General features: G+C 41.1%; 1 protein-coding gene, 1 long non-coding RNA gene and 1 other non-coding gene across 4 annotated transcripts in view; all 3 read right to left on the reverse strand.

Annotated features, from left to right (window-relative positions):
- LOC111866678 overlaps positions 1-10,432 on the reverse strand; it is a 273,720-nt gene extending 263,288 nt beyond the window's left edge. For both annotated transcript variants that reach the window (XR_002843190.2, XR_004513248.1), the window contains exon 1: positions 10,311-10,432. This is a non-coding gene — a long non-coding RNA (uncharacterized LOC111866678). The remainder of the gene's footprint in view (positions 1-10,310) is intronic.
- Positions 10,433-12,299: 1,867 nt separating this feature from the next.
- On the reverse strand, positions 12,300-19,666 carry LOC117282493. Its single transcript, XM_033752374.1, has 3 exons — positions 19,609-19,666; positions 15,020-15,191; positions 12,300-12,440 (listed from the first exon to the last, which is right to left on the reverse strand). The coding sequence occupies exons 1-3, from the start codon at positions 19,617-19,619 to the stop codon at positions 12,330-12,332; spliced, it is 294 nt and encodes a 97-aa protein (XP_033608265.1). The 5' UTR covers positions 19,620-19,666; the 3' UTR covers positions 12,300-12,329.
- On the reverse strand, positions 12,549-12,666 carry Trnal-caa. The gene is made up of 2 exons: positions 12,629-12,666; positions 12,549-12,594 (listed from the first exon to the last, which is right to left on the reverse strand). It is a non-coding gene; the product is annotated as a tRNA-Leu (tRNA).
- Positions 19,667-21,588: the final 1,922 nt, after the last annotated feature.

The raw sequence follows: 21,588 nt of genomic DNA on the forward strand, positions 1-21,588 counted from the left end.
TGAATCAAATAGAATAGCTGGAAGCAGGATAATAATCTAATTCTACAATTAACTCATATTTTCTAAGCACAACACCCGCGGAGTAAAAAAAAAAAACTACCTTCCACCAGCACGCCAGGGTCGGCACCGGTCGGCACTGTCCTTCCTGCAGTGCTCCCTCTCCCTTCCAGCCTCGCATATAGCTTCCTATGTGCGCATGCGCACAGTCAACGAACACCTCGCCTCTGGAACTGTGAAACTCACAGTTCCATACACAGATTTGGCTACTGACATTAAGCTTAGGGATTATATATTGTATTGTACAAGTATAAAGAAAGAATTAAAGAAAAAAGGACTCATTATATAAATGTTATCGATAATATCAAGTGGAAACTGGGGGTTCTGCAGTTCCGCAGTGCCTATACGCGGGCCGCCCCTGCTAACATAATCAATAAGTTCGTGAACTGGCCGCAAAGCGTCGTTGCAATGCATTACAGCGGATAACTTGAGGACAATATGATGCCCTGTCAGTTCATCTCTTGTCACAGCAAGAGCCAGTTATGTGCAAACAGTGTAAGTAGAACTACTGCCTCTATTGTGAACCGCAGTTAAATGCAAGTGGTGGAAACTGAAAATGTGGCAGTTTGAAGAACGGGCAAACATCAAGTTCTGCCAAAAACTAGGCAGATCCCCTAGCGAAACATTTGACGTAGGAGGAATTGGCTGTTGCTACACGACAACGCCCCTGAACATCGTTCTGTTCTTGTCCAAGAGGAACTGGCAAGGCAACAGGTCACCGTTTTGCCACACCCTCCGTACTCACCTGATCTCGCACCGTGTGATTTCTTTCTCTTTCACCGCTTGAAAGCAAAGCTACGTGGTCGTAGATTTCAGTCGCCCGAGGAGGCCGTCATTGCACACAAGAAACGCCGTACGGGAATTTCCTGCCAATATGTTTCAGCAATGTTTCCGGCAGCTATATCAACCTTGGCAGACTTGCACAGAGGCCAACGGCAACGATTTTGAAGGCCTATGTGGATCTGTGTGCCGGTCACGGTAGCCGAGCGGTCTAAGGCATGCACCGTCTTCGCTCGCTCGGAAGCCGAGATCGTGGGTTCGAATCCCGCTCAGGGCATGGACGTTTGTGTGCGTTTTTCTGTGTTTGTGTACAGGTAGAGGCCTTGCGACAGCTGATCACTCGCCCAAGGAGTCCTACCGTATGTGTAAGATCTAGAAAAACCGAAGTGAACGGAGAAGTTCATGGAGGTAGGCCTAGGCCCACTGGGGCTGTAGTGCCAAGGAAAAAAAATGTGGATCTGTGTAAGTGTATGTGAATACCTTGTAATATGATGCGATAAAACCACAGTCCACGAACTTAATTACTGTACCACGTATAAGGTTTCCTACTCCCGCGTTCTTTTCCAGTCCTACGTGTTATCGAGTGACATGTCGAGGCCGCTGTTTAATTCCACCTCTCACAAATAACACATACAAATATTCAATCGTGAACAATCTCCTTTATATAGCAGACATTTCAGGAGGAAATAAAGACGAGATTGAATTCGGGTAATGTTTGCTACCATTCAGTCCAGAACCTTTTGTCTTCTCATCTGCTGTCTAAAATCGTAAACATTATACGAAACTATAACTTTGCCTGCGGTTCTATATGGGTATGAAACTTGGTCTCTGACATTTAAGGAGGAACACAGAAGGAGGGTTTTGATAACAGGGTCCTGAGAAGAATATTTGCACCGAAGAGAAATAAAGTGGCAGGAGGTTGGAAAACCCGCATAAGGAGGAGCTTCATAACTTGTACTCTTCACCAAAATACAGTAACAATAATAAAGTCAAGGATAAGATGGGCAGGGTATATAGCATGCATTAGGGAAACGAGGGATGCATATAGGATTCTGGTGGGAAAGCCAGGAGGAAAGAGACCACTAAGAAGACCTAGATGTAAGTGGGGGATAATATTAATATAGACCTTAAAGAAATAGGATGGGGTGGTATGAACTGGTTTCATGTGGCTCAGGATAGGGACCAGTGGAGCGATCTTGTGAACACCGTAATGAACCTCCGAGCTCCATAAAGTTTGGGGAAATGTTCGACTGCGATATTATGAATGTGTATCGCCAAGGTCACTGGTCAATGGAATTCGTGAGAGGGCTAAACAAGTCTATGAGGTTGAACTAAACAGGAAAATATTGTACTAAAACTTGTTTGTTCAGTGCCCAGCCATGTGCCGGGCGGCAGATGAAGCTTAAAGGCTTAAAGACCGAGGATATGACAATGTGCTGCATGCTACAATCCACCACGAATCAGATATGAAGTCAGGTCGGAATGAGCGCGAAGCTTCGAGGCAAGAAGCCTGTGCCTGATGGTACGTCCCCTCTAAATAGAAATCTGAGGAAAATCTAACTTCCGTGCCCCCTCTGAAGCTATTTCGATTCCCCTCACATGAAATAATTACGTTTTTATTGCATAAGTACTTTAAAAATTAAAATAAACATACCCCTTATACTTTTTTTATAAATGATAAATTAACTGTTTAATATTATAGTCGTTATTCTGCAGACTGTTATCCCTGACAGTGTCATTAAGTTTAAAATTAACTAAATTAAAAAAAAAACTCCCCCCCCCCCCCACTTCCCTACNGAGTCACAATAAAGGAAAAGATTGCTTGATATCCCACGTGCTTAATATTCTGTGCTAATATAAAAATGTGTCAGACCTGTCACGGTGACACATAGCCACCGCCCCCCCGGATTCCCCCATACCCCAGACGGGCGACAGTTGCATGCAAATTGAAATGGCGCGTCATGGGGGGGGGCACATCAAATAGAATTGTTACGACAACGATACATTACAGATAATAAGAAGCATTATCGTGCCACATATATTTCGAATATAAATTATTTATTTGTCTTAATTACATATGAATATGAATCTTCAAAATATTTATGCTGTTCTGGAAGGGATGTAAAGTCTAAATCATCCAAAGTGAGACAAACGCAAGTCGAAATTCTTCATATTATCTCTTTAAAGTATGCCGGCAAATACAGAGTGTTCCGCTTAAAACGCAACCGAAACTGCGACAAAATATCTGCAGACTTATTGGTGACATCAGCTTTATTACCTCAACTGCTTCACTTCCCATGTCAGTCAAATGCTTCACGAAAGCAGCAGATGATTTCGACGCGAAGTCATGTTCGAGAACGAACACATGTTCTCCTTCTCTCTACACCATGCTAGCAAATGCATACAGCAGCAGCCTAGCAACCAGGGTGACATTCACTGAAGTGCCACGAGGAAAGCTAGGAGATTTAATTAAACTGGGGAGTGAACATCTTATGATTTAATTTGTGAACTACAATGTATAACTATTGTATTACTTGCCTCTTGAATGGTACATCACGTTTGCCGCCTACATCAACATCCGCAAACGCTCCATTCTACCCACACAGGGTACTTATGTGTTCCGTATGATTCTTCCAATAAACAGCGATTATTTCCCTAAACAGCTTTAACCGGTTTGGCTTCGTAGCTGAGACGTAATGTGTTTCCTGTGAGGTAAGAACTGAATTTATATATAGGTATATTGTATTGTGCCCACACAATGTATTTATGTGTTCCGTATGATTCTCACAATAAACAGCATTAACCTGTTGGGCTCTGTAGCTGAGATGTAATGTGTTTACTGTGAGGTACGAATTGAATTTATATATACTGCATCCTGCCCACACAGTGTATTTATGTGTTTCGTGCCATTCTCACAATAAACAGCGATTATTTCCCTAAACAGCATTAACCGGTTGGGCTTTGTAGCGGAGACGTAATGTGTTTCCTGTGAGGTACGGGCTGAATTTATATATACTGCATTCTGCCCACACAGTGTGTTTATGTCCTCCGAGTGGTTCTCACAATAAACAGCGATTATTTCCCTAAACAGCATTAACCGGCTATGCTTTGTTATGGAGAAAGCGTGTACCTTCTGGACGGTAACGCTTAAATATTATTTAGAAGAATATTACGTATAATAAAATTAAAATTTTCTATTAAAACAACGATACGTCACTAAAGTGCAGTAGTGTCTGCCCAAGGGCACAATTCAGTACTGAATTAGACACTCATATATTGCTGCATAAACACCTAAAATATTTTCTCCTTCCGCTGAAAAGTGATGTCAGTAATATAATGCTTTCACGTCTGATTTTCGAGGCATTACAGCGATACATAATTTTTATGCCGTAACGAACTGTTACTAGAATTACACGAAAATATTCCTTTTTTTCCTGGCGTTAAATCCATACTTGGCACAAAAAACTGTTGAACGCTTCCGCTCTTGGGACATATAGAGATCCTTAGAAGAGATAACTTTGGGATATACGCATCCAAATAAACTTAAATAGGCTAGGGAGCTCCATAGCTCAAGCGGTTAGTCGCTGGTTTCCCAACGCGAAGGCCCGGGTTCGAACCCGGGTCTGGTCAAGTGGGATTTGTGGTGGACAAAGTGGCGCTAGGACAGGTTTTCTCCGAGTACTTCGGTCTCCCCTGCTAATCTTCATTCCACCAAAGACTCCATCATCATAATCACCCGGGGCAGATACAATAGGCCAATCAGCGGCCGACGTGCCGAGAGGACCCAACTGGCCCAACTGGACTCCACCCCCCACTAAGCGAATTTAAAAAAAAACTCAAATAGGTTAACCGTATTTCTCGTAAGAGCATGAGTGCTTGATGTTTTCGTGTTATTTCTGCCTTAAATGTCTTGGAACTGAATTTATCTTTCGTGCTACGAGTATTTTGCCTATTTCGTACGGAAGTTTTTTAAAGTATAACATTTTTCCTTAAAGAAATCTCAGATAATTTAGAAAGCTTTCCGAGATTTTCAGATTTGCAACAGATCATTTACGAGATTACGTTCTACTACCATCTACCGGAGGAAAGTCTGTACTAAGTACTGTAGCGTCATCTTGTTGATAAACATGAAAACTTCGCTGAATAACAATTTCTGTAAATTTTATAACGTACGTTTTTAGTTTCTCTGCCACAAATATTTTTTAAATTTTCAACGTATTGTTCCGGAGTTTAATCCTATGCCTCCGTCCTAAGCGAACTGACAAAAAGACAAACCTTCTAACGATTACATTGAAGCTTACGTGACACGTCCTTCTCTGATAACAATCTACATCAGGCACGTCCAACGCGTCGATTGCGGGATCTCATAGGTCTATAAGGAAATTACACGTGAAAAGCATGTAAATTCACTTATAATATAATATGATTATACTCGTATTCAGATTTTGAAGGGAAAATACGTATTTGTCATTCCTATTTTTCTGTTCTTAACGAACAAGGTAAGTCTGTACTTTCAATGTGCTTTTACAATATCATGTGTCATGTTATTCTTACCAATATTTTTGCTTAAAGCGAGGTACGACGATAGGAGGGGTTGGTAATCACTGGCAGTTTTGACACTAAAAAATCGATCACAACCTGTTTGAAGTTGGACATCCCTGATGTACATGAATGAAGAAACAAAAAACTTTGCGCTCAAGATGACAAATATCGTTGATGTCCTCACAACAGTGACCATGAATAGAGCAATCTTCTGGGATGCGACGCTGCATAGTATGATAGAGGTTTACCAAGATTTCGGAAGAACTTACTCTCTCCATCTTCAGGGTCGATGAGTAAGCAGAGCAAGCAACAAACAGCAAGCGTGACTCTGTTCTCTGCTTCATTCCTCTTGGCTTATTCTTCGGCCCTGAAGATGGAGGCAAAACGTTCCAACTTCTACCAGACTACATTACATCACATCCCAGAAGACCGAAAACTTAATATTACCGCCGTTGTAACCTCAGATTTCACAAAGGTGTTAACTGTCCAGCAGGGGTTCATTTAAAAAATTCGTCCCATTCTGTAACTGATGGCAGACCAGCAAGGTGTAAGGTACACACATCACGCTGTCGCTTACAAAACTCGTCCTTAATGCCTTTTCTACTTCCATTGCGTACTAGAGCTGACATCTATGACACGAACTAGCTTCTCCTGCGTTGATTCAGACAGGTCGTGTCCTCTTCTAGAAAGTTTTGTGAACTACATGGAAAAGACGTTTGAAGATCTCCCGTAAATAGCAGCACTACCGACACGCAGCAAAGTAATACCAAACTTTGCTGCTAGATAGCGGTGATTATAGTGGTAGAAGCGCCATGGTACGGTGTTTTTCCATATTATTACTATCCACTAATAATTTTCAAAACGAATACAATGCTAGTTCATGAAGCAATGGTATTTATTGTTATTTTGTTATGACGGAACATATCTTCATAGACTAATGTACAGCATCAACATTTCCTAGTACACTCGTACTTCAGTCTTGTAGCTTAATGTGTTCCTGAAGACGGGTCGAAGTCGAGTTTATTATGAAAAGGGATGTACAGGGTTACACGCCTGGAACCTAGGCTCACACCGTTTTTTTTTTCAGCATTTTAACACCTAAAAGACAAAGTTGTCCCTATGTTTAATTAATTACGCAGCATACAACAAACACGTATGGGGAAGTGGCAGTAAAGCTTAACAGCACGAGATGGAGGAGAATGGTCTGCTTCATGCCCAGGCCGCTTTACTCAGGGGAAAATGTTTTCGATTAACATAGGTGAGGAGACTGGGTGGGCCCCAGAGCCGGTCTGAATGCTGTGGAGAAGGCAAAAAAAAAAGGTCTCTTGTTCTTGCCATGAATCGAACCCCGGTTATCCAGCCTGTAGCTCCTCGCTGTGCCTCTCACCTATCCCGGTTCCCATATATTAACCTATAATAATCTACAATTCTGTGCACAATTGCAGGAAATAACAAAGCGTTAAGCATTTAAAATATTAAAAATGTTATCACAGATCGTTAAGATCTGCTTCTCTAGTCACCGGAACATTATAACGTGGGCACGATCGAAATTCGAGTTTCGAGTAGTAATTTCGAAAAATCGGGAGCCGAAGTCTGAGGGGTGACTGTTAGTCGAATGGGATGATAGTAAGTCCGGGAACTCCCACCGCGGCGGACCGGGTTTGTTCCCGGGTCTGGTCAAGTGGGATTTGTGGTGGACAAAATGGCGCTGGGACAGGTTTTCTCCGAGTACTTCGGTTTCCCCTGCCAATCTTCATTCCACCAATTTCTCCACAACCACCCTCATCTATCATCTGGGGCTGGTACAATGGGCCAGAAGTGGCCGCAGTGCAAGGGACTTAGTCCCACCCCACTAGTAATAAAAAAAGAGTTACAGGATGTTGGTCAAAATAAAGAACTCAGTCTAACGTACAACTATCAGACTGGCCGAAATTACAGAGTCGTGAATTTCAAGAAACAGACAGAAAATCCCGTGAAGTATAAAGCCGGATTTGCACTTAAAACGCGTGAACTTAAAATATGTGCGTACAACACCACAGATGAGAACAAACAAGAAAGAACCAACAATAATCTAAGTGCTGGAACGTGATACTAATCCGATGGCATTTAAAATAACCTACGAGTATCATACGGGAAACCTGTAGCCAGCTAAAAGCTTTGAAGTTGTTCATAACATTGTTTTACACATTAACTAACAAACTTCATGGAGCTGAACTGTTCTTGATAAGCTACCAGTTGCGCAGCTACTCAAGGGCTTCCCAGAATTTTATGGAACCCAAAGATTCAATGCGGTGTTTACAGGAACCCTCAATTCGCCCCTTTCCTGGGCCAGATGAATCCAGTCCAACCACCACATCTTATCTCTCTAAGATACATTTTAATATTGTCCACCCACCTACTTCTTGGCCTTCCTAGTGGTCTCTTTTCTGCTGGATTTCCTATCAATATACCATATAGAGGTGAATGTAAATAAAACTAAAATGCTGATACAATCCAGAAGGAATCCAAAGCAAACTGGAGAAATTAACATGGAAGAGGACGGGATAGAAATAGTTGAAGACTTCATATATTTAGGATCGAAATTCCACAAAGATGGAGAGGAAAATCATGAAATAAGAAGAAGAGTAAATAGCGAATAATGCATATTTCTCGTTACTATCAGCTTTTAGATCAAAGGATATACACCGAGCGATTAAAACAGAAATATATAAAACAATGATAAGACCGGTGCTTTATTATGGATGTGAGGGTTGGACGCTAAACAAGAAAGAGGACTAAGTCATCAATTCTTTTGAGAGGAAAATCCTAAGATGAATTTATGGACCAATAAAAGAGAATGGGATATGGAGAATAAGATATAATAAAGAGTTATACAAATTATATAAGGAGCCAGAGAACTCAGTGACGAAAAAGCTTAAAAAGAGTGCAATGGGCTGGGCATGTACAGAGAATGGCTAAGGAGCGTATCCCAAAGAAAATATTACACAGTACAAGGAGCGGCAAGAGACGCGCTGGGAAACCAAGAACTCGATGGATTGATGCGGCTGAAGAAGATGCGAAGAAGTTAATGGGCGTAAGGAACTGGAAGAGAGCAGCGCAGGATAGAGAGGAATGGAGGGGCTTGATAAGGGAGGCCAAGGCCCGACATCGGGCTGTTGCGCCATAGAAGAAGAAGAAGATGCCATATATGCTTCTTCCCATTCGTGCTACACGCCCATCTCATCCTCCTTGATTTCATCATTCTAATTATACTTGGAGCTCCACATTATGCAGTTTTCTCCAACCTCCTGTCACTTCATCTCTCTTCGGTCCAAATATTCTCCTCAGCACACTGTTCTCAAACACCCTCAGTCTATGTTCCTCCCTTAATGTCAGAGACCAAGTTTCACACCCATACAGAACCGCAGACAAAATTGTAGTTTTGTATGTTCTAATTTTTGTTTTTGGACAGCAGACGAGAAGACAAGAGGTTCTGGACTGAATGGTAGCAAGCATTACCCGAGTTCAATCTCCTCTTATTTTCCTCGTGAATCGGGTTTTGATTTAGTCGTTCCCAACTATCTGAACTGTACCACATTTTCAAAACATCTGTTTCCTATCTTTATGTCATGATTTTGCCCTGCATTTTGGTGACGAGACAGTAACATATACTTAGTTTTCTCAGTGTTTACTTCTAGACCAACCTCCTTACTTGCATCGATTAAAGTTCGTGTGTTTTTCTTTATGATATCTACATTATCACCAAGTAGATTCACATCATCGGCATAGGCCAACAGCTGATGTGTCCCGTTTCATTTCAGTCCCACCTGGTTTCCCTGGACCTTCCTAATGGCATATTCTAATGTTGTTTTACACATAGTTACACAAATATTTCATTTACTGGAGAACAATCACTACAGTACCTGCCTAACCGAGAGGATGTCATCGATGGATGAACATTGTACGAGTATTATCACTAATCTAAGTGTAGAAGAAATCATGTAGTGTCCTGCTGGAAAACCGAAACATAACGTGCCTTATTATGCAAATTGCTGATTAAGGGACACTTAAAACTTGTCAAAAATTACTGTTAATTACAGAATATCACTACACGACGTGTGTGATGAGTCTACATATAATTTATGCAACGGTTTAAAGTAACACGCATTTCGAACGGTATATCCAGAGGGTGTTTGAGAACAGTGTGCTGAGGAGAATATTTGGACCGAAGAGAGATGAAGTGACGGGAGGTTTGAGAAAACTGCATAATGAGGAGCTGAATAACTTGTACTCTTCTCCAAATATAATTAGAATGAGTAAGTCAAGGGGGATGAGATGGGCGTGTAGCACGAATGAGGAGAAGCATATATGGCATATTGATGGGAAATCCAGCAGAAAATATACCACTAGGAAGACCAAGAAGTGGGTGGGTGGATAATATTAATATGTATCTTAGAGAGATAGAATGGGGTGGTATGGACTGGATTCATCTGGCTCAGGAAAGGGGCCAATTGAGGGCTCCTGTAAACACCACACTGAATCTTCGTGTTCCATAAAATTCTGGGAAGTTCTTGAGTAGCTGCGCAACTGCCTGCTTCTCAAGAAGCGCTCAGCACCATTAAGTTATTTAGATTTATATACAAAATAAATTAACATCAAGACAAACGAGGCATGCAAACTCGCAAAAACCTCATTTGGTAACTATGTATACAAATTGAAGTCTTCTTGTTTCATTGTTGTCGTAATGATAATAAGCTAAGCATTTTAGTTACGTTCGGAAAGCGAGATAAGATACGTGTATTTCGCGTAAACGGTTTCGGGGTGTGAGAACTGTAATATAAAATCAAATGGAATTGCCACGTGGCACCATAACCTACAATCGTAACCGTTAAGTTACAAGTTATTTATTCTATCGTAATATCTGATAATGGAATTCTTGTATAGTTACATACCTTAATTTTAATACGTTGTTGAATCTGCAACGTTCACAAAACAGCAGTCAATTCCGCTCCAATTTCAGCACAAAAACTAAAACATAAACAAAATATCCACACTTCCGCTCTCACTCATTCACATTCTGTTCACTCACTGCGTTAGTGACGCAGATGTAACTTTATAAGAAAAGATACGTCACTTCTTCCTGTAGCAATTAGAATATCGATTGCAAGGAATATAATAGACAAAGTTAAAAACTATACACAAGCTACTGAAACTAATCCTAAAGTGTGGAGCAAAGAAATGTTAAGATCACGATCTTACGCTATGCCGTACATTTCTTGAGATTTGTTTTACGACTCTGTCAGTGTCTAGAACATACGGCGTCGAACTTTAATCCAGCAGTAGGATCTGGAAGAAGCGGTCATGGAGTAATCGACGAAAAATATGAGTCAGGATAGCTCCGTGTCCAGGCCGAAAATCAAAGTGAGTACCTTCCGAATACGTGTCTAAAGGTCTATTGATGGGCTAATAAACCCGATGACGCCGTGTATTTTGGTAGATATATACCAAGGTTACGGTGAGAAAATGCAGGTAGTAAGTTTCTCAGGAAGTCATAAATATGTATCAGACTGCATGGCGTCAGAACCAAGAACATCGTAATCTTAGTAACCATCGTTTGGGTCGCGCCATAGCTCAAGCGGTTAGTCGCTAGCTTCCCACCGCGGCGGCCCGGGTTCGATCCCGGGGCTGGTCAAGTGGGATTTGTGGTGGACAAAGTGGCGCTGGGGCAGATTTTCTCCGAGTACTTCGGTTTCCCCTTGCCAATCTTCATTCCACCAATTGCTCCACAATCACCCTCACCTATCATCTGGGGCTGGTACAATAGGCCAGAGGTGGCCGCAGTACAAGAGACTTAGTCCCACGCCACTAGCATTAAAAAAACTATCGTTTATTGTGCCTACGAAGGTTTTATTCTGGAATATGTTGCTGTGTAGTTTGGCAGATAAGTAGCAACATTTCGGTGGAAACTCGTCCCTCCGCCTTCAGGCTAGAAGAAAACGGTCAGATATATGGGGAAGGCAGGAGGAGCGAACCAATGGGAGCGATGTAAACGGAACGTGACTATATGACACCATCGAGGAAGCAGCTCACTATGCTCGTTGGATAAGAGGCTCTGTGAGCCCCTGAGAGAATACCATTACAAATTATGAAAATTACATTTCAGGATTTTACTTCCCGGTAAAAGTGCATTGTAAATGCAGAAGACTATTTCCGAATTTTTACAGAGTGATTCACGTGAGGGAGGCCCAGAATTAATAATTTTAAATCGTGCAATCATTTACCGATGGAAACCAAACTGGCTGATACCGTGTGCCAAGCCATATTGACCTGGTACATGCCTGCCTGGTTTGCACCATTTCCTCCAGTCTGTGATTCCACGTACTGTGCGACGGACTAATACAATTGTGCAGCGCGTTTCACTTGTAGGCTTGTACTGAGTAAGGGACGGGACAGTTCAAACGCCATGCGACTTTCGGAAACCATTCACGTTATTTGAAGCACCATAAAACAGTGTTATCCAGAAGATGTCAGGAAAACTGGAGACTGAAGGAATCTTTTCACACTCAGCATGGACGAAGTCGGGCTTCTTCTCCAGACGAACGGAAACCAGCCTCAGCATCTGCAGTCGTTATGTACTCCCCAAGTTCAGTTTTCAACAGAAAACTGCTACCTGATTCATAGCTATTAATTCATGACGTCCTCCGTGTGAACCATCCTGTACATTCTGTTGTAGAATTGCCAGAGATAAATCTACTTACAGTCTGCGGATTCTTCTTCAGATACTCCTGTTCTGCCGATCGAATCTTCGACCTTACAGATGCACATGAAATTGCATCACAAGTGATGCTACTAGAGAAAAATAATATTTATTACTCAAAAAACGTAGAAGCCATTAAGTTACTACATATAATTTATAATTCATCACAGAGAGTGTTCCAGAAACTGTATTGATGTAGATAGTTAGCTAGGATTTATCGTCCGTCTCGCTCTTCAAAATACATTTCACCTTGATTTTCATCATATTCCTTCTGCATCCGCAGATGTGACTTCGTTTCACATGCTACTATTTGACGTACTTCATTCTGAAAGAAAAAATAATAAATTAATAATAAAATAAATGATCAGTTCTTCAATGAATATTATTTATAGTCATAAATAATAATTTAAAACATAACACCATAAAAAAAATTTGTCAGAAGTGGGATTCGAACCCACGCCCTCAGAAGAGGACCAGAACTTCCCATGTAACCTACACAGTAGGCAAGGTAACCTTGAGTCTGGCGCCTTAGACCGCTCGGCCATCCTGACAACGAAGCCTGACTGCTTGCTTCGTGATATATCTACATAATTTACGTTTCCTCGGCCTTTTCATTGATATAAATAACTCATTTAATTAATAATAAATCATACGAAGTTTAGAATACAGTTAGTCATTAACTCCATGCAGCATTTCTTGTTGACAACATAATAGTTGTTCGTGTACACAAAAATTTCCTTCAATTTTATAAGAACCTGACACATTCCGAGGTGGTATCTCAATCTAGGCAAAAACAGCTTTCTTCCTCGTCCTTTTGATTTTTCTTTAATTCGCTTAGTGGGGGGTGGAGTCCAACTGGGTCCACTAGGCACGGCGGCCACTGATTGGCCTATGGTAGCCTGCCCCGGGTGAATATGCTGATGGAGAATTTGGTGGAATGAAGATTGGCAGGGGAAACCGAAGTACTCGGAGAAAACCCACCCCAGCTGCACTTTGTCCACCACAAATCCCACTTGACCAGACCCGGGATCGAACCCGGGCAGCCGTGGTGGGAAGCCAGCGACTAACCGCTTGAGCTATGGCGCGGGATTTGTGGTGGACAAAGTGACGCTGGGGCGGGTTTTCTCCGCCATTTTTAGCCGATTTTCTAGATAATGTGGGCGCCTCGATGTCTCACAACCCTATGGGTCTTCATGGCTAGTTACAGGGATCACTTTACTTTTTTTAATCATGCAGTCTATTGAAATCTTCGTAAAAGTTGCGGCATTGTTCTAGCTACTGACTGCTCGAAAACGCAGGGCACAGAAGAATCCTAAAAAATTAATCAAACCGAATTAATGCAGAACACACAGTTACATGGCCGAAGTTCCCAGACGGAGCTTATACGTGTATATAGGCCTAAACTAGTGGATAGGTTATTATTATTGTTATTGCTATTATTATTATTATTATTATTATTATTATTATTATTATTATTATTATTATCGAGCGTGTTGACGTAACACCCAGGATTCCAATAGGAGAGGCTTTCGTTTCGCATCTCGGCCGGGACACCGGCTATCGTGACTAGGTTTCTCATGGGTTTTCTCAGTCCCTCTGGGACAATACCTCGGCTAGGCCATTACAGCTTCTTCCTATATTATTTCAAATTTATCATTTATTATTCATGCACGCATCCGACGCTACATAGCCTGAGCAACTGATATAACACAAATAACACAAAAATATTTAAAAGGTTGGAAGGTGAGACCATCAAATTTTGTGGTTACGTTCTATCTGACACTATTATTTAGGCATTCTCCGGTAGAGACTGAGGAAAACAAACCGATATTCGAAAATGCATCCGATGATTGCCTCTAACTCGATCTATTCTGTTGCGGCCTACTTCAACATTTTCTTTTAGAAATGGCCTTTCGAATTATGGCTCTTGAACATCTTGCCTGAAACCTGTCTGATGTTGGCATATATCCAGCCCATTTCTGGAAAAACAGCTTTGTAAAACAAATATGTAAACATTTCAGATTAAACAACAGCTGCCTAGAAGTCAGTTTGCATCCGGAAGGACCTGCGTCCGAGCTGCTCGATCAAGAGTTCCCGTGATTTTCCTCGGTGCTAGAGCAAATGCTGAGTTGGTACCCTAATTTAACGTTGCACTGCATGCCTCATATGCAGCCCTCCCATTGGTAACATCTAAATTTCACTCCAATGTAGCCCTTCTAACGCCATAAAAAATTAATTCCGAACATGCGCAGTAAAATTCCGGCTCAACTTCATTTTGGTTTCATACCTTTTCACTTCCTGAGTTTCATCCTCTCTCAAATATACACCCACCGGAAGGACAAGCGGGCACTGCCTGGGAACCTTCAAAATCGGAGATAAAAATGTCTCTTGCGCCCTCCCACAAGATATAGCGTCTCTTTCTTTCCCGGAAGTCTTCAGACCTCATAAGAATAAGTAACAGATATACGTGTACTTCCGTACACCTGCAGATGAAGCGAATCTGTTTACGCTACTAGAGCTTATAGCTAAGTAATTAACTAACTTCACGGGACAGAGTCCGCCTTGGGAATCTGACAGTAGCTTAGATGGTCAAGAAATTTCCCGCCTTTCAGAGAACCTGAAATTTCACCACCGTGTTCACAACAGCACGCCTCTGGACTGTATCCTGAGCCAGTTTAATCTAGAGCATACTTCATCGTCTAGTGTCTTTAATATTTATTATTCTCCCAGCAACACTTGGGTCTTCAAAATGGGTGTACGTCACGTTTTCTGATTATGTCTCATTTCCCACATGCGTGCTACACACCTTGACAATTCCATCGCCCTTGATTTGATCACCCAAAGGATGTCTGCTGTAGAACACACACTGTGTAGGAAATCAAACAATCCCTGAATGCAACTCACAACAAAAAGCTTGCAGATTTCGTCTGCAGACTTGACAGCAGGGTTGCACTGCGGATCGGGCGGCGACCTCTTGCCAATCGTCCAGTCCTTGGAGAAGGTGACCTGCCCTGACATCCTGGAGTGTAAGCAGCTCAGCACGGCTAGGAAGAGCAAAGCTCTCTCACATAAGGCCCTGAAACACGAAGGCTGCGATAGTAGCGGCCAGATCAGTTCAGCATCAGCGTGGGCACAAAGCCTGGACCCGGTTCAGAACTCTGAACGGAAGGAAGGAAAAGCTGAAGAAACGAGAAAGAGGAGTAAAAGGTAAGAAGAAGAGATGAAGAAGAGAAAAATATAATAAATGAAAATATCGTACAACGGAACAGGTAATCTCACCGGAACTCAGTGGTTCTACCCTCATCACACTTCTGCTACAGGCTAGCTAAGCGGTGTTTTTAGACACTACTTAATATAGAGTAGTGGTCTTAAACCTGTGGGTCGCAAATAATAAATATAGTATGCTGTATTTAACGAAATTAACAGTAAATCCTCGTTCATCCGGTTGCAGTTAATCCGGATGTCGGTAATGCGGTTCGAAATATGAAAAATGAAAAATACTCTTCACAGCTGAGTACATACTCGAAGTTTTGAAGACACATGACATTTAGGAAGGCAGGTAAGTCACTTGTATGCTCAGACAAAAACTTTACAGTTTCTTCAAACCTACATTATTACATTAAAAGAAAGTGCAATTTCTGTCTTCTATCGATGAATAAATGGATTGTCTTTCTGAAGTTTTTAAATAAAAGGCTCTACAGTGATATTTTTTTATTTATTTCCATCAGCACTGCTTATATTACTAATTTTTCCATTTATTTGTGTTCTAATTTTTTTTGTCTTTTAGAGCTGCCTTTTGTTTCATTAATGCGGATGACCTCTTCCCCCCATTACTCCGGATTAGCGAGAGCTTACTGTATTCCTGGAACTAAACTTATGGTTGTACCTGAAATAAACATCGGTTTATGAGATCGGAGGTTCCCAAAGCCGTGATTATGATCTTATGGGTTATGATACCGTGTAGTCTGGTAGATATGTATGAACGTTTTGAAGGAACCTGCTGCTTTCTGTTTCATGGTAAAACAAGTAAAAATATTTCTTCTGCCCTGAATACGGAGGCAGTGGTATCGGTTTACCAGGCTGTACGGCTTCACACCCCAGACGACCTAACAGTGAATTTCTTGTCTACAAGCATAAGACGCTTTCATGAGTCTCGAAAAGTTTGGCAACAACACTCATCCCAGGCAGATGCTCTTTCTGTGGGTGGGTTGTGTGAGAATATGTTTCCAAATCCTTGAGTTAAGGAAATGTAGAGAACAGAAAAACTGTCAAGAAACTTTGTAAAGTTTTGGGTTCTTGAGTTAGGCCCCGCACTAACCTAAATTAGAAAGTAAAAAATAAAGTTTTCTCTGTGCTTAATTAAGCATGAAGCCGTAAAAGATTATGGTGTAGTGGAAGGGCAGTTCTGTGAATTCTTAACTTCTGCACTAGGGGTGAGCTGTCAGCTCCGTCCACTTTACCCCGGAAAAAGAGCCTCCCCCAAATACCTCGTTTACTACTATATATTCCGCTAGCCGTTCTATACAGTGTACAGGGAATAAAACATGTTACCCCGCGGTAGCGTGGTTGGTTGAGGCACTATGCTACAAGTCGGAAGGTCACGGGTTCAAGTCCCGATGAGGTCATTGGATTCTTCAATTGACCTAATCCTTCCAGCCGCACTATGGCCCTGGGTTCGTCTCAGCCTCTAACAGAAATTAGTACAAGGAATTAATTAAATACTTTTTCTGGGGAGTAAAGCGCGGCCGGCGCGTAAGGCTGACAACCTTACCGCCATCTTTGAGCCGATTGTCTAGATAATGTGGGACCCTCAACGTCTCACAACCCTATGGGCCTTCACGGCCCGCTACAGGGATAGCTTTACTTACTTTTTTTTAACCCCAGCCAAAAACCAAATTCCGATTCTTCTGCCTTCCAGCCCGTCTTCTGGTCACTAAACTGACTTAGCTGTGCTGGCTCCAAGAAATTCAAACTTAAGTGAATTATAAACATACAATGAATATAATATTTTAATATTTCAGAGCATCGAAAACTTCCATTCTTTTATTTATCATGAAATTTTCATCAGTACGCGATGTTACATATTCGCGCTAAAACACAAAAGGCCAAAGCTGTGACATCACACAACTTTTGTACTTTTGTATGATATAACATAGTGGACACGCACAGTAATCGCTTTATATATCAAGCAGCTGCCAAGAAACGGCACACAAATGGGTATACATGTAAGAAAACTGTAAATTTTGATCCGAACCGAAATACACAGAATTACCACGAGCGGGTGTGTAGCACATAACAACGAAATATTCGCATTGTCGCCATGTTTTTAATTCTTGACTTAGAAGAAACAATGTTTAATACAGAATCTTTAAGGCATGTGTATGTTATTCCTCCATACCGAATTCCACAAACCGAATTATCGCCATCTAACTACAGATTTTAATGTTGTTTTTTAGCGTCCTGTTGCACTGATTCTGGTCCATGATATGTATGTATTGGTTGTCTTGTAGTGCACACAATCTCACATGTCACTTCACCACATGTTTCGGCATCAATGTGCCATCCTCAGGTGCGTTATTTACGCTAAGCTATTGCATTGCTCGCCATCATGTGTTGTTCATAAAATTATTTAAAATGTACATTCTTCATCAACTATAATAAAATTTGTATACACTAAAACTTGTTAAGATTTATCATCTTAAACTTCTTAATTCAAACTCGCGTATTGTATGATTCTTCCACTATGGGAGTCGTTTTTCCTATATTTTGTGTATACTGTGTCTTGTGATGTGTCCTGCTTTTTGGCTGCGACATGTGAGATTGAGTGCACTACAAGACGGCCAATACATACATATCATGTACAGATTTTAATGCAAACAAATTTTCGTTGCCTCGCATTAAAAGGAAACTCAACAAAGTAGCATATTTTTCGCAGATTTCTTACCATGGCTCTAAAGTTCGTGTGTCCGTCATGCTGACTATTACTGGATACAGGAAATTAAGATAGGCAAGTTTTGGAGTAGCCTCTAATAGCATAATGCCCATATCAAATTTTAACAAAATCGGTCCAACAGTTCTCAAGTTGAAACATGAGGACAGGCAGACACGACCAGACATGTATGTACTCATTTTGTGCAGATCGTGCAAAGAATGCATAAAAGTCGTTTCATGGTACTCAGTAACAAAGCTCTAAACGCAGAAGAAAATAGAAAATTTGAGAGACGAAACTGACCAATACACTCGGAATTGCCAGTACGTAAAGCACATGTATGATTAGAAAGTGTTAACAAACTGAAAAGTTACAATGTTGATTTTGATGATATTAACATATAATAATAGCATTTAAGTAAATTAACTAATTCAGTATAGTGTAAAACGTGGGATATTTTGACAATTTTTAAAAATTTTCTATTATTTTTTGGGAAGTTGAAAATTATATATGTAAAATACAATTACATGTAGACATATACAGTAAGCAGGGCAAAAAAATGACAAAGGCATGTTCAGTAGTGTAGGATGATTGGTTATTGTACGTTAAGTAAAATAACTGTTTTTCAAGGTGTTCCAAAATTCTGGGGAGTCTCACCTGTCTAAAAGCCTCTACCCCAGAGAGGTTCTCTTATATCATGTCAAATTTGATCGAAACAAGGTCCAATGGCGCAGAGAAATCTACGAAGAATAACAAAGACACACACATACACATCTACATGTAGATATTACAGATATACAATGCATAACGCTTTACATTTAGGCATTTTCTCGGTACTCCAGTGGGCTGTTGCTATGGCCAGTAACAACCGATGGTGTTGGCCATAATAAACACACGTAACTGCCGTTATTACTTATGTAGTAAATGTACTAAATGCATCTACATGGATTCTTATTAAATGGGATTTATCCACTAAACCTTTACAGCAAAGTGGTAACTATATGTACCACATGCTTTAACACTAAAAATATATAAATTTTCTCCACACAGTGTGTTCATGTGTTCCGTATGATTCTCACAATAAACAGCGATTATTTCCCTAAACAGCATTAACGGGTTGGTCTTTGTAGCGGAGACGTAACGTGTTTCCTGTGAGGTACGAACTGAATTTATATATACTGCATTCTGCCCACGCAGTGTATTTATGTGTTCCGTATGGTTCTCACAATAAACAGCTATTATTTCCCTAAATAGCATTAACCGGTTGGTCTTTTTAGCGGAGACATAATGCATTTCCTGTGAGGTACGGATTGAATTCTTATATATTACTTAGATGAACTTCAAGTTCGAAATGGGCAATATTTGCTTCGTATTTCGACTCCTCGGCACGAATTATAGCACCGAATTTAGTTGAGCCTGTCTCCCCAACAAAGCGGATCTTAAGTGTAACAAAACTTTATATTTTCCGTCCCACTGTCACAGTTTATACATGCTGTATATTAGCACTCACCTCAACTAACAAAAGATTAAAAGCGTGCACAATTACCGCTTATGCGGCTCTCACCTGTGGGTCATGCTCGAACTATTTGAGTCGAACCAACCGGAAATGCGTCAATCCTGACCGCAGTCCAGCAAATTTCTAAATTTCGAAATCACTCAGAAACATCGCTTTATAACAAAGTAGCCACTGCGCATCGTAACGGAGCAAAGAGGAAACACTCCGCCCCCACACATATACATACACCCTTCCTTTTTTATATATGTGTGTGTAAATTTTATTCAGTTTCTCTCATCTTTCTACCCTTTTACATTTTCTCTCCAGGGCAATATGAAGTCTCCGGGGGAGAGAATCAGCCCCCAAACCATTCCGTCCGTCTGTCGATATATGGAACAGTGTGCTGTGCCATGTGAAGGCAAGGACTACAGTGATAAAAACGAACAGATGCTTGTCTATGATCTACGTATGTGTGCTCTCAGACAAGCCAACCCTTATCGCATACAAAGGGCTGAAGCATATTTCGAATGATAGATGTTGTAGTTGAGTAGTTTCATATAATTTGTAGTCGCCGAATATTCTTAGGTGGATGAGATGGGCGGGACATTTAGCAAGCAAAGGACAGAACATTCATACAAAGATATGGATGGAAAACATTTAAAGAAATGGTCTCTTTGAAGACTAGCATAACATTACATGAAATTCTGGCAAGAAATAGTCGCCTAATTTCCTTTCATACGACACGGACCGCATATGAAATCCAAAGAATTAAGGAGGAACACAGAGCAGGATGTTCTCATAAGCTTACTATAAAAAATTGTGGGGGAGGGGATATACATGGAGACAGACTGCAATGTGATCTCATAAGCCTCCTTTTATTTTTTCAAAATAAGGAAAATTGGCAAAAAATGGAAATTAAAGAAATAGAGTGGGAATTCCTGGAGTGGATTCATCTGGCCGAGGATAGTGTCTAGTGGCAGTCTCTTGTGAACACGGTTGTGAACTTTCGGGTTCCACAAAATGTTGGGAAAATTTGGGGTTACTAAGTAAATATTTTATCGTCAAAATTCTCTTTTCAATTTAATTAGTTGATCCATGCCATCTTAAAAATTGATTAGACTGTAACGCGATATTGGTGGTGGTTAATTCCATAGATTAAGATTAAATTTCGTCGGAAAAAAGAAATCAGCAAAATGTGACGTGGTATGGGCTGTTTCACCTCCCCAGTAGCAAAGCTTCTAGCAGCGAAAATCACTAGAACAGAGGGCCGCGAATTTAAATTAAGTTCGCTGGTAGCAAACTACTGGTCAAGACAGAGACGTGTTGGAAAGATGGAGTGGCTTCAAAGACGAGCAAATAAAGTTGATATGCATCAAACGTAGAGCGCTAGAAGTTCTGCATTTATCCTGTGTGTACACAAGCAAGGGGCTGATGGAAGGGTTGCCAAATAGTGGAATTCCAATTTGTGTGTGCAGCAAAATCAAGAACTTCATAAAAAGCTAATGAGAACGAACCCCACAGAGAACACAGCACAGTGTATTTTGTTGGACGTGGAAATGCTTTAGGCAGATTGGCGATATCGAACTACAGACTTTTATCCCAATTTTATTTTTAAAGCAAAGGCTTATGTTTTGAACAAGTTGATCAACCAATGTCATAATTCTTTTTATAATTTCCTACAATCAGCATTATCAAAGTGGTGCACAAGCGAATTTCTGAGGTGGAAACGACATCACCGTCAGTTATTTATGAACCGGATATAATGTATGTTGATTGATCTTCGACAAATATTCAAGTTTCCACGCGGTATTTTTTGTAGAATATGATATTGTGACGTGAACGGCGCAACGCTCGGTAAACACCCCCTCCATCGGTGACGTAACAGCATCGGAGCAACTGCCGCTGCTACGGTAACAGGCCGGCCAACACTCCGTCCCCCTCCCCCGCGGTGACGTAACAGCACTTTCCGCAGTGACGTAACAGGAGACACCGCGGTTACTACGCAGCAATAAACAACTCTCGGTAGCGTTCCCCAGCAACGCCTGTAAA

This window comes from Cryptotermes secundus, unplaced genomic scaffold (assembly GCF_002891405.2).
Source record: "Cryptotermes secundus unplaced genomic scaffold, Csec_1.0 scaffold66, whole genome shotgun sequence".
NCBI classification, from domain to species: Eukaryota; Metazoa; Arthropoda; class Insecta; order Blattodea; family Kalotermitidae; genus Cryptotermes; species Cryptotermes secundus.

Bases quoted from the DNA above. Each gene is read 5' to 3' on its own strand.
- LOC117282493 (XM_033752374.1), bottom strand. The intron at 12,441-15,019 runs GTGAGTTGCATT...TTTTTCTTTCAG, and splicing joins AAATCTGCAAGCTTTTTGTT to AATGAAGTACGTCAAATAGT.